This window comes from Peromyscus maniculatus, chromosome 19 (assembly GCF_049852395.1).
Source record: "Peromyscus maniculatus bairdii isolate BWxNUB_F1_BW_parent chromosome 19, HU_Pman_BW_mat_3.1, whole genome shotgun sequence".
Lineage (NCBI taxonomy): Eukaryota > Metazoa > Chordata > Mammalia > Rodentia > Cricetidae > Peromyscus > Peromyscus maniculatus.
Window position 1 is genome coordinate 24,731,527 of NC_134870.1, and position 12,832 is coordinate 24,744,358.

The following is a 12,832-nucleotide window of genomic DNA, read 5'->3' on the forward strand; positions in this document are numbered from 1 at the left end:
AATCCCAGCACACAGAGGCAGAGGCAGGTGGATCTTTGAGTTTGAGGCCATCCTATCCTGGTCTACATAAAGAATTCCAGGAGAGGTGGGCTGGAGAGATGGCTCAGAGGTTAAGAGCACTGTCTGCTCTTCCAGAGGTCCTGGGTTCAATTCCTAGTACCCACATGGTGGCTCACAACATCTACTACAACTCCAGGTTCAGGGGATCTGAAGCCCTCTTCTGGACTCCTGGGGTACTAAGCACACATGAGGTGCAGAGAAATCCATGCAGGCAAAACATGTATACATAAAATAATAAAAATAAAGACTACATTTTAAAAATAAATAAATAAATAAAAATAAAAAACACAACACAAAAATGGTATATTTAGGAGTTTTTAACTTTAAAATAAAATGTATAGGGAATGGAGAGATGGCTTAGTGGTTAAGAGCACTGATGGCCTTCCAGAGAGGCCAAGTTCAATTCCCAGCACCCACATGGCAGCTCACAACTGTGTCTAGCTCCAGTAACAAGGGGATCTGATGTCCTCTTCTGGCCTCTAGGCACTGCATGCACATGGTGTACATATATACATTCATGCAGATAAAACAGTCATACACATAAAATAAAAATAGTGTACCAAGCAGTGGTGGTACACACCTTTAATCCCAGCACTTGGGCAGCAGAGGCTAGCCTGGTCTACAGAGCAAGTTCGAGCACAGCCAAAGCTACACAGAGAAACCCTGTCTCAGAAACCTTCCACCCAAAAAAATTTTAAATTAAATAAATAGTGTAAAGAAAAAAAGAAAAGAAAATATGTAACAAATAGTAGCACAAAGTTGTGAGTGTGTATGTGTGTAAGTATGTGGAGTGTGTAATAGCTGAAGATAGACCGAGCTAAGTTAAGGACTAACACTGCTGACCTAGTCAAGTGAAGTCCAGCTGTGAGGCTGGAGAGCTGGCCTGTTGGCGAGAGCGCTGTCTGCACTTGCCGAGCTGTTCTTCGCAGCATCCGTATCAGGCTGTTCCTAGACTCCTTAGACTCCAGGACAAGGGGGCCGGGGCCCTCTCTGGCCATGGCAGGCACCTGTACACATTCAGCATTCATTCACAAACACAAGGGAAGTACATTTTTTAAACCTTCTTGACATCTGGCAGCAAACCCCTATAATCCTATACTCAGAAGAAAGCAGGAGTGTGCAGAGTTAAGGGCTGACTTAGGCTGTATAGCAAGTCTGAGGCCAGCCTGAGAGCCGAGAAAACCTACTTCAAAAGAAACCTATTTAAGCCTGGCATAGGCTGGGGCATGAGGATCTTGAGTTTGAAGCCAACCTGAACTAAACCTGAGCTCAAGTCCAATCTCCACTTCATAGTAAAATCCTGTCTAAAATAAAACAACAATTTCAAGTGGTACTCAATACAGATGACTTCATCCTGTATACTTCCGTTTATATGAAAATTTAACAAGAAAAAATTAAGTATTAGAAAATTCATGAGTGGGGCTGGGGATGTCACTCAGTTGCTGGAATGTTCGCCTACCATCCATGAAGCCCTGGGTGTGGTCAAGCAGTCCTGTAATATTAGCGCTTGTCAGGTCAAGGCAGGAGCATCCGAAGTTCAGTGTCATCTGCAGGTACTTGAGCTACATCAGACCTGGTCCAACAAACAAAACAAAAACAGTGATGTCCAAGATTGAAAGAAGGGTGTTAGTGCAAAGTTGGTGGAGGGATAAACCTACTTTAGATTGTTGGTTTATCTTTATAAAGTGTAAGACAGTAGAGCAGATTGTGTTGTTTAGTTTTTAAGTTAGCTGTTGCTTTCTGTGGCCGTAAGAAAATTGGCCTTTGAGGTTCTGAATCTTCCTCTTACTGAAAGAGATCCATCTATGACCCCATAAAATGAGAAGTTAATTTCTGTTTCAGAGACAGAAGAAATGGGCGATGAAGAAGTTTTCTCCTGGCTAAAGTGTGCAAAGGGGCAGTCCCATGAACCAGAAAACCTCATGCCTACACAGATCATCCCTGGCACAGGTAATAAAAAGTGTTATTTTTTTTTTTGATTTTGTAGTGATGAGTATTGAACTCTTGGCCTTTTTACATGCTAGGTCAACATTTCACCACAGAGCTCCATGCCTAGCCTGAGTGCATTGGTTTATCGGGTGTGTGTTTTGTTTTAAATTTTTATTTGTTTGCTTACTTTGGGGGGCATGTGTTGTCTGCATTTATGTTTGCCTCCTGCATGCCTGGTGCTCCTGGAGGTCAGAAGATGGAATCATATCCCCTGGAACTGGAGTTACAAAGGGTTGTAAGCCACTGTGGGGTGCTGGGGATTGAACCCTTGTCTCTGTAAAAGCCGTCTCTTCAGCTCCATTGTTTTAGCGATTTTTTCCCCTTAATTTTTCAAAGATTTATTTTTATTATGTCTATGTGGTATGTCTGTTTGCAAATACCCGTGGAGCTCAGAAGTAGGGGAGGGGCCTCAGATGCCGTCCCTGGAGCTGGAGTTGCAGGCGGTTGCCAGCTACCTGCCTTGAGTGCCAGAAGAGCAGGAAGCACTGTTAACTGCTGGTTCACTCGAGGCCCTGTGTCAGCCTTTCAGACCGGCCTGAAACTCACCATGTAAGCAGGCTTCTTGTAGTTAGGATCCTCTTGCCTCCCGGGCCTATGGGATTATAGGAGTCTACCATGACGTGCTGTTTTCTATGGGCTGAGATGACCCCAGCACGTCACGCAGGCTAGGGAAGTACTCAGCCAACCAGGGTCACATCCCCAGCCCACAGAAAGTGATTTTCTGTAGCACAAGCAGGCCTTTAACTTGGGGCCAGTCACTGGATCTATGGGACTTTTCTCATCGCTGTGAGAAAAGTCCCGGGAAAAGCCACTTCCGGATGGTATTCACAGTCAGGGTCCAGAAGTGAAATGCTGGTATTGGGCTTGCTTCTCCTCTTTATTCAGTTCTGGGCCTCAAATCCTACTAATGTTACCACCCCTGCTGAGGATGGGTCTTCCCTCTTCACTCAGACCTTTCTGGAAATATGCTCAGCACACCAGAGTTGTGTTACCATAGTGATTCTAAATCCCATCACGCTGACGCTGATCAGTATCACACTAGACTTCTGGCTTTAAACTTATGAAACTCTAGCTCAGGGGCTGGAGAGGTGGCTCGGTGGTAGGAGCACTTGCTGCTCTTACAGAAGACCCAGGTCCAGTTCTCAGCACCCACATAGGACAGCTTACAACCACGTATAACTCCAGGTCCAGGGCTCCAGTTTCCTCTCTTGGCCTTTAAGGGCAACCAGGCATGCACATAGTACACATACATACATGCAGACATTCGAGTGAATGAAAATCAAAACAAATGGACAAACAAATGTACTTTCTGGGCAGTGGTGGCCCACGCCTTTAATCCCAGCACTTGGGAGGCAGAGACAGGTGGATCTCTGAGTTTGAGGCCAGCCTGGTCCATAGAACAAGTTCTAGGACAGCCAGGGATACACAGAGAAACCCTGACTCAAAAAAACAAAAATAAAAAAATAAACATTTTTTAAAAATCCAACTGAGAGCTGCCATGATGCTTCATAATTAGACTTTTAGAAGCAGAGGCAGGAGAGGCGATTGCACTGGATTGGAGGCCACCCTGGCTCCATAGTAAGTTCAGGTCAAACAAACAATAATAAACAATCATCAAAGTACCCAGCTGGGGGATGGGAATTTAGCTCAGAGCAAGGCCCTGGGTTCTCTGCTCAGCTTGCAAGGGGATTTCCAGCCGAGCATACCACACCCTTGCGTCTGTGAAGATGGCAGCTGTCTTGACAGAGGAAGAACTGCTCGTGTTGGGTCATAATCCCAGTTCACTGCAGCAGGTCCTCCTCAGGAGAGCAAAGCCAGCCTGGGTCCACGGGTTCTGTCTCCAAGCAAAGCGAGAGCCGTAGTCCACGTGCGCGTGTCCCGTGTGGTGTGCTCACTTACCGCCTCCCCCCCCCCCCCCCAGCGCTGTACAACATTGGAGACATGGTGCATGCTGCCCGGGGAAAGTGGGGCATCAAGGCGAACTGCCCCTGTATCAGTCGGCAGAGCAAGTCGGTGTTGAGACCTGCTGTCACCAACGGGATGTCACAGGTACAGTGTGGGGCCACAGCCGAGACGGCCTTGGGTTTTCTCCCTTCCTTCCTTCCTTTCCTTCTTTCGTTTAGAATTATGTCAGAGGTAGTTCCAGAAGGGCAGTACTGGGGCAGGCGGGGTGGGGTGGGGCACAACCGAAACTAAGCGTGTATGGAAAGGCCATAGGGCCCTGTTATTTTATACGCCGGTTAAAACAAAAGTGAATGCTTTCAATTTAAAAGGAAAAAAGACTTAAAAAAAATATCAGTCCCTGCTACTCAGGATGTGAGGTGACAGAATTGTGAGTTTTGAGACTCCTCTGGTCAGTGTATCAAGACTACGTCTCAGGAGCCAAGTCAGGACAACAACTAAGAACCATAGGCTGCAGCTTACCTTTGACCTCTTAATCCCCCAGAATGGATGAGCGCTCTGCGTGTACACCTACCTGCACGCCAGAAGAGGGCATCGGGAGTTTGAGTCTTACTCGCTTTGTTTCCCACAGAACCTAGTATGAACTGCCGCACACTGTAGACTCTACATGTATGTGGAGTTAGAGAATGGATGAAATGACATTGTCTGAGACAGTCCTGGGTTGTTCTTCCCAGACTGCAGACAGCCCCGGGTAGTCAGGTTGAGCTCTCTCTACCCAAGCTCACCCTCTGCGGTGCTTCTAACTGGCACTCTCAGCTCCCGGGGGAATCCCAGCGCCTCCTCCAACTGACCCTCTAACCCTCGATGTTTCAGCTTCCCAGTGTAACCCCTAGTGCCTCTTCTGGAAACGAAGCTCCCTTCTCAGGCGGAGGCGGAGGCGGAACCGCAGCGGTCACAAATCCAGAGCCGGACCAAGTTCCCAAAGGCACCGGCACTGACAGCAGGTCTGAGGAGCCCCTGAAAGCAGAAGGCTCTGCATCCAATAGCAATAGTGAACTAAAAGCCATCAGGCCCCCGTGCCCTGACACGGCCCCTCCCTCCTCTGCCCTGCATTGGTTGGCGGATTTAGCAACGCAGAAGGCTAAAGAAGAAACGAAAGGTGAGATCAAGCACCTGAGCCCTGGCTGTGGAAGGAGCAAGCGTTGGGTTTTTTATCTGACATGTAGCCATGTCCATTTGGAGAGGTGCCACTTGCTTTCTCTGGCTGAGCACACAGCATGAGGGATTCTCTTCTGGTTTTTTTTAGAAAGTGGAGCGATCCCGGTCCTTACCTAGAACTCCTCAGTCAGAATTGAGTTAGTTTGTAGTGAGCTTCCTCCTGGTGTGTTCTACAGCAGAGCTGACCGACAGACTTAGAAAGCGGTTCGTTTGGAACAGGGTCTCAGCTGGCCTTGAAAGGAGCAGGCTGTTGCTTTGTTTTGTTTGTTTTTCCACACAGGGTCTCTCTGTGTAGCCCTGGCCATCCTGGGACTCTCTCTGTAGATCAGGCTGGCCTTGGACTCAGAGATCTGCCCAGCAGCCATTTTAAATGGACTTTAGAACCCCCTGGGAATTATTTTTTAAATGCACTTTCTTTCACCCCACTTAGAACCATTCATTAAGTTAGAATTTCTTGAGATAAGGACTGATCTCCATTTTTAATAAGTATCACTGATGATTCCAGTTCAAGAGCTCTGGAGACCCACTTAGACTTTCTTAGAAGATAAAAGGTAGATGAGAAAAAAGGAATTTTGTGATCCAAACATAGACAAGAAGAAAGAAGTAGAGAATGTTTCTGTATCCCTGAAACCTGTGTTCATAGCTTTCAGCCTTGTCCCAGACCCCACCTAGCAGTGTTGGGAGATTCGGTGTCTGCTGGCTATTCCTCCCTGTCTAATGCTCTCTCCCATTATGTTCTTACAGAAGCGGGGTCCCTGAGGTCGGTGCTCAATAAAGAATCTCATTCACCCTTTGGGCTGGACTCATTCAACTCCACTGCAAAAGTCTCTCCATTGACTCCAAAGCTTTTTAACAGTCTGCTACTGGGTCCCACTGCCTCCAACAGCAAAGCTGAGGGTTCTAGCCTTCGAGACCTCCTTCACTCTGGGCCCGGAAAGCTTCCTCAAGCCCCCCTGGATACAGGCATACCCTTCCCGCCTGTCTTCTCTGCATCCTCGGCAGTAAGTGTCTGTCTGCAACTCTAGCCTTTGGTGTTCTTTCATGAAAAAACTGTCACATGTCTAGATGATTGAGTCAGGGTATCCTGGTGCCTGTGTTCTTTACATGGTCAAGCCAACAAGATCTCTTTTAACACTGAGTTCTGGGAATGTTTGAAGTCAGTAAAAATTAAGGCTTTAGTGGGTAGAAATGCTCAGTATGATGACCTAAGTTCAATTCCTAAAACCCTCAGTGGGAGGAGAGAACTTCTCTACTGCTAAAAATTGTTCTCTTACTTCTACGTGGTACCATGGGAAAGCACCCATCCATACAGATCTCCCCGCCCCCCACACACACACACTTTTTTTTTTTTTTTTTTTTTTTTTTTTTAAGGAAGTTAGTAAAAATTGAAGTCTTCCTTTTTGGGGCTCCATCAGAAAGTTATTACATTGATCCGCTTGATTTTCTTGCAAACACTCGATTTTTTGTAAGCTAAGCGGTGCATTCTTAGTGTGCTCTATTGGATTCAAATCTCTAAAACCTCCAGGATAACCCCTGGTCTCCTGTACACCTACTCTTCCATGATGTTCTTCCTTGGTCAGTGGCTTCTCTGTCCTTCTGGTTGCTCATCCCCAAGTTGGAATCATTTGGAACGCTCCTCTTAGGGTTCACACATTGTTTGTCAGATGTTTGTGTACCACATGCATGCCTGTTTTCCTCAGAGGCCAAAAGAGGTCATCGATCCCCTTGAACAGTCCTCTACATCCAGTGCCTGATGTGTAGTTAGGGATGACTTTGAACTCCTAATCCTCCTGCCTCCACCTGCCAAATTCTGAGAGTACATACCTGTGCCAGCACACCTGGGTTTTTGCTACAGCCCCACCCTCTACACACAGTTGCTTTCATAGCACTTATAATATGTTCTGTTGTATTTCTCTTGCCTTTACTAAAGGCATTTTACTCACTAGTACATATCGTTAGTACCATGGTGTTTGACAAGTGGTCGTTTTTTTTTTTTTTACTAAGTGCTGATGGAATATGTGAACTCTCAGAATACAACAGTTAAGAGAATAGAAATGGAATGGAGGAGCTAGAAACGGCTCAGTAGTTAGGGGCGTTGATGTAGAGGACCTCTGTTCACTTCCTAGTGCCACATGGCAGCTCACAAGCCTCTGTAACTTCCATTCCAGGGGATTGATGCCCTCTTGGCCTCCGAGGGCAGCAGGAATGAATGCACGTGGTACACAAACAACATGCAGGAGAACACAGACATTACAAAGAGGTCTTCCTGGTTTCCCTTTCTCTTTTCGGGTCACCAGTGCATGCGTGTGTGTCAGTGCGTGTGAGTCAGTTTGTGTCAATATGGGAATCGCTTCTCTCCTCCCATCCACTGGGTAGGAATCGGGCATCAGACTTGGCACCAATTGGCTTTCTACCTGCTGAGCCGGCTGAGACAGTATTATCTCTTGAGTGTCACTTCAGAAATGGTGTCACATGCATATAGTTTGCAAACTACGTACACGTGATACAAGTTTTTCTACATTTGCTTTTCTGCTTTTCAGTGTATATCTCTTGTAGATTAAACAAGTACATAAATATATTTCTGATGCTATTTATGATTAATGGGTGCCGTCTGAAATCATAGGTAGTTGGATCTTTATGATGTAGGTTATTTCTTTTTAGATAAGTAATTTCAGACATATATGTTTGTACTTTCATATACCCCGTTTCCTTTCCTGATTCCCACCCTACCCCCACCCCCTCAACATTATGTGATTATTATATTTTTAGTCTGTTGAGGCAGGGTTTCACTATGTAGCCCTGGCTGGCTGGGAGTGCTGTGTTGACAAGGTTGGCCTTGGACTCACAGGGACCCACCTGCCATCACACCCAGCGGTATAAGTGGACAGTACTGCAGAAAGTGGAGTCCTTTCTGCTGTGACTTTCTCAGGGTGCCTTCCCCTCCGGTGACTGTGAGCTTTCCTCCCGTCAGCTCAAACAGGAGAAATTCCAAGTAGATGGGAACAGAAGGAGGACTGGAGAGTAGAGACCACTTTTAGAGTACGTGGTTCTCAGATAGTGATTGTTGAGACAAGTGTTCTGTGCCAGGAAACTGCTACCTTTCTAGTACCTGAGTGGACGCTCACCTGCCACTGTGGATCATGTGCAGAGTTCAGCTTTCTTTCTACTTTGTGGGTCCTAGGAGAGAAATCAAGTCACCTTTACCCACTGATCCATCTCACCGATCAAGAGAAAATTTTCTAAATTAACCTTTTAAAATCAGTTATAGCATTTTATGAACTCTGTAGTCTAAATGCATGTACTTAACAAAGACTTCAGTGCTAAAGATGTATTTCCCGGGTCTTAAGAGATCTTCCTTACCAGGCTTGGAGGCACACACCTCTAATCCCAGCTCGAGGCAGAAACAGGTGGCCATCCTGGTCTACAGAGTGAGTTCTAAGACTACACAGAGAAACCTTGTCTCAAAAAGACAAAACAAAAAAGATCTGTATATTGATGTAACCAACCGTCTTATTAAATAAGAAACACAGAAACAATGTAAAAGAGAAAGCCAAGAGGTCAGAGCTCAGAGCTAAAATCTCACCCTTCCGCCTGCGGTGTCCCAGCTTCCCGAAAGAGAGCTACTTCCTGTCTGTAAATCGATTTTCCAATCATTCTGCCTTCTCATTGGTTGTAAACCCAAACACGTGACTGCCTCGTCACTGTCTGAATGTACAGCCCCCTAGGTCTTAAAGGCATATGTCTCCAATGCTGGCTATATCCCTGAACACACAGAGATCTATGGGATTAAAGGCGTGTGCCACCACCGCCACACTCTTGCTATGGCTCTAATAGCTCTGACCCCCGGGCAACTTTATTTATTAACATACAATCAAAATCACATTTCAGTACAATTAGATTACCACCACATCTGTACTTTCATAAATGTAAGAAAATACTAAAGGTTAAGGAATTTAAGATACAAAAAATTAGTGACTTTTTGCCATGTCTGTGTCCTGTCCCATCCCGTCCTGTCTCCCTGTCTGTCCGTCGCCCCCCCCCCCCCAAATTACAGAAGACATCTTAGGAATTTGTATGAGATTTAATTAGATAGATAGAACTTGGAACTATAACTGCGAGAGAGTGAGACAGTTTTTTTAATGTTCTTATGGTGCTTGAGTCAAGCTTACCTGCGGGTTTGTCTGTGAAGGGAGTGAAGAACAAAGCCAGCCTACCCAACTTTCTCGACCACATCATTGCCTCGGTGGTAGAAAATAAGAAAACCTCAGATTCTTCAAAGCGGTCCTGCAACTTGACAGATACCCAAAAGGAAGTGAAGGAGATGGTGATGGGGTTAAATGTGCTAGACCCCCATACTTCTCATTCCTGGCTCTGTGATGGGAGGCTTCTGTGTCTCCATGACCCCAGCAACAAAAACAATTGGAAGATCTTCCGAGAGTGCTGGAAACAAGGCCAGGTAAGCAGAACTGAGTTGGTTTTCCTGCCTGCTGTTTCCCTGGCAGTCACAGCTGCCAAGGAACCTTAGGCCTGTCTGGAAATCTGCTGCCACGAAGATGTATGTACTGTACGTTCGTTAAAGATGTCCTTGCTATTTCAAGTTGACATTGCTTTTCAAAATCAAGGAAAGCTGGTGATGGTGGCGCACGCCTTTAACCCCAGTACTCAGGAGGCAGAGGCGGGTGGATCTCTGTGAGTTCCAGGCCAGCCTGCCTGGTCTATAAACAACTGTCCAGGACAACCAGAGCTGTCACACAGAGACGCCCTGTCACAAAAAGCAAAGCAAAATCAAGGCGATCCCTAAGAACACTTTGTGCATCTTTTAATGTTAGGCAGTACTTTGTATTTGTAATACAAAGTTGAAATTCCAGAGGGTGCTGAGCTGCCACTGGTGATTCTCACCTTTGGAGGAGAACCCCAAGTGTGGTGCTGGATGGGGTGCGGGTGTGAGTTGGAGTAGCAGGACTCTGGGTATTTGAGTCTTCAGTGGTGTGTGTGATCATGTGATGGTGCTCCATGATTTTTATACTTGAGTGGGTACTTGAGGAAGGAAGCACTTGCATTTTAGTGGGAGGAAATATTCCCAAAGTTGCCTTTGCCGTTTGTGTCTCCTTATCTCAGTACTGACAGATACCAAGCAAGAAGTTCCTCAGTGGGTGTCCCGAGGGAGAGCCTACTGTAACCACAGAGTAGAGTCTCTTCCCATTCTCTGTAGCTAACAGAGGGACTCTGTAGATTCTATACTGGAGAATAACAGTAGGTTTTCATATTTCCTAGATTGTTCTGATAGGTTCTCTTTGTTTCCACAGCCAGTGCTAGTTTCAGGGGTCCATAAAAAGCTCAAGTCTGAACTCTGGAAGCCAGAAGCCTTTAGCCAGGAGTTTGGAGACCAGGATGTGGACTTGGTGAACTGCAGGAACTGTGCTATCATTTCTGACGTCAAAGTTCGGGACTTCTGGGACGGCTTTGAGATCATATGCAGTAAGTAACTTTGTTATCAGGTGACATAGTGACAGTGGGTAGTGAGCATCCGAATACTCAGTCCTGCGCCTGAAGTAACAAACAGTCCTCTTGTCGGGAGGACCTTCTGTCTCAGTGCCCGCTCTACAGCTGCACGGCAGTCCTGTGGCTCCCAGGACAGGCCTGTGGCTCCCAGGACAGGCCTGTGGCTCAGGTAACACATGGGTTGCATGGAGCTCTGTAGCTAGCACTGAGGAAGGGAGCAGGACTCCTGTGAAATGGAGAGACAAGACACAGCGGCAGGTGGAGAAAGCAAGCCCACTCAGCTGGTCCATGGGAAATAGGAGCTTTTATCTCCCGAGACTCGGCCCCTGCAAGAACAGTTTTCTGAGAATGTTGTCTGTCTGCTAGAGAGACTGCGGTCAGAAGACGGGCAGCCAATGGTGCTCAAACTCAAAGACTGGCCCCCTGGGGAAGATTTTCGGGACATGATGCCAACAAGGTTAGTGACTTCAGGGAGTGCCATCCTCAGAGGCCTGTGCTTGGCTGACATCATCACAACATAATCACAGCCGTGAGCACGGCCTCTTTCTGTCCCCTGTAACAAGCTGAGTCATCTTTCCTGCCCTTCCTTAGGTTTGAAGATCTGATGGAGAATCTTCCTCTGCCAGAATATACCAAACGAGATGGCAGGCTCAATCTGGCTTCTAGGCTGCCTAGCTACTTTGTAAGGCCTGATCTGGGACCCAAGATGTACAACGCCTATGGTATGAGGGAGGGGACCGAATGTCCCCCTGGGGGACTGCTGTTGTCGTTTCATACACAGTGATGATTGGGGGCAGGTGACAGGTGCTGGGTACGTCATACCCAGGGTGGTTTTGAGTGTTTCCTTTGTCAGTACTGATTCGTGGACCGTTCATAAGCTTGTAAATCTATTAGAAACAGTTTCTTCTCACCAGGCAGTGGGGGTGCACACCTTTAATCCCAGCACTCGGGAGGCAGAGGCAGGTGGATCTGTGTGAGTTCGAGGCCAGCCTGGGCTACAGAGCGAGATCCAGGACAGCCAGGGATACACAGAGAAACTCTGTTTTGGGGAAAGAAAGAAAGAAAAAAAAAAGTTCTCAAATTCTACTCAAGCAGACATATTCTTAGTTTTATCCTCTAGTTTTGCTAAAACTAAAGAATGCCAAATACCTCATGCCTGTATTCTATTAAGTTCAAAAATGACCCAAAGTAAAATACTGTGAAAGTTGAGTTCTATCTGAATGTCCCTTATGCTGTAGGTTTTGAACTTCAAGAAAGGAGCCATTTTCAAGCAGTGGCTTGGTTCCATAATGAGCGCTGGTTCTATGTGGACCCAGCTAGAAATGAGTCTTAAACTGTATGCAAGATAAAGATGGTGCTTTAGCTGATGCTCATTCCCGCGCCTCTCTCCTCTCTGCCCTGCCTGCTCTCCTCTGCCCTCTGTGTGCCCAGCCCCTGTACCCTGTAGTGCTAGAGATTTAACCTAGGGCCTGAGCATGTCAGCCAAAGCATGCATTCTACCACTGCACTGACTTCTTGATAAACAGGTGTACCCTCCTCTCCCAGGGCTACTTGAGCATAGTTTCAGGGTTGGCATGGATCCTTTGGAATAGCACCCCTTCACCTTTCATATTTTCCTCCCTTCTTTAGGCTTGATAACAGCAGAAGACAGAAGAGTTGGTACAACAAACCTTCATTTAGATGTGTCTGATGCTGTTAATGTGATGGTGTATGTTGGGATCCCTGTCGGGGAGGGTGCTCATGATGAAGGTAGGTTTTCTAGAAAGATCACTTTAATGCGGCTTGTCCTAAGAAGTAGAGTAACTGATGCTTCTCCTCAGTCCGATACGGTGGCTTTTTCTTAAGTTCCTTCCAGGCTTCATATGCACCTGGTGAAAATTGTTTACAACGGGAAGTTCCAGCAGAGTGCTGCTTGTAAACCTTTGACTAGATTCTTGCCTTTCGGGTAATGTTCAAGTATGTAGCCTACAAAAAAAGGACAGAGGACTGGGGCCAGGGCACAGTGCTTAAAAGTGCACTGCCGGGCTGGAGAGATGGCTCAGTGGTTAAGAGCACTGGCTGTTCTTCCAGAGGTCCTGAGTTCAATTCCCAGCAGCCACATGGTGGCTCGCAACCATCTGTAATGAGATCTGGTGCCCTCTTCTGGCCTGCAGGCAGAACA

The 12,832-nt window shown here is 46.6% G+C and overlaps 1 protein-coding gene across 2 annotated transcripts in view; it reads left to right on the forward strand.

The window, feature by feature from the left end:
• Nucleotides 1-12,832, forward strand: part of Kdm3b (lysine demethylase 3B) — a 61,768-nt gene that overhangs the window by 41,725 nt on the left and 7,211 nt on the right. For both annotated transcript variants that reach the window (XM_076554964.1, XM_076554965.1), the window contains 9 exons: nucleotides 1,903-2,010; nucleotides 3,971-4,098; nucleotides 4,825-5,110; nucleotides 5,914-6,170; nucleotides 9,359-9,625; nucleotides 10,476-10,647; nucleotides 11,038-11,128; nucleotides 11,263-11,393; nucleotides 12,301-12,420. In XM_076554964.1, the coding sequence (XP_076411079.1) occupies nucleotides 1,903-2,010; nucleotides 3,971-4,098; nucleotides 4,825-5,110; nucleotides 5,914-6,170; nucleotides 9,359-9,625; nucleotides 10,476-10,647; nucleotides 11,038-11,128; nucleotides 11,263-11,393; nucleotides 12,301-12,420 (1,560 nt within the window). The remainder of the gene's footprint in view (nucleotides 1-1,902; nucleotides 2,011-3,970; nucleotides 4,099-4,824; nucleotides 5,111-5,913; nucleotides 6,171-9,358; nucleotides 9,626-10,475; nucleotides 10,648-11,037; nucleotides 11,129-11,262; nucleotides 11,394-12,300; nucleotides 12,421-12,832) is intronic.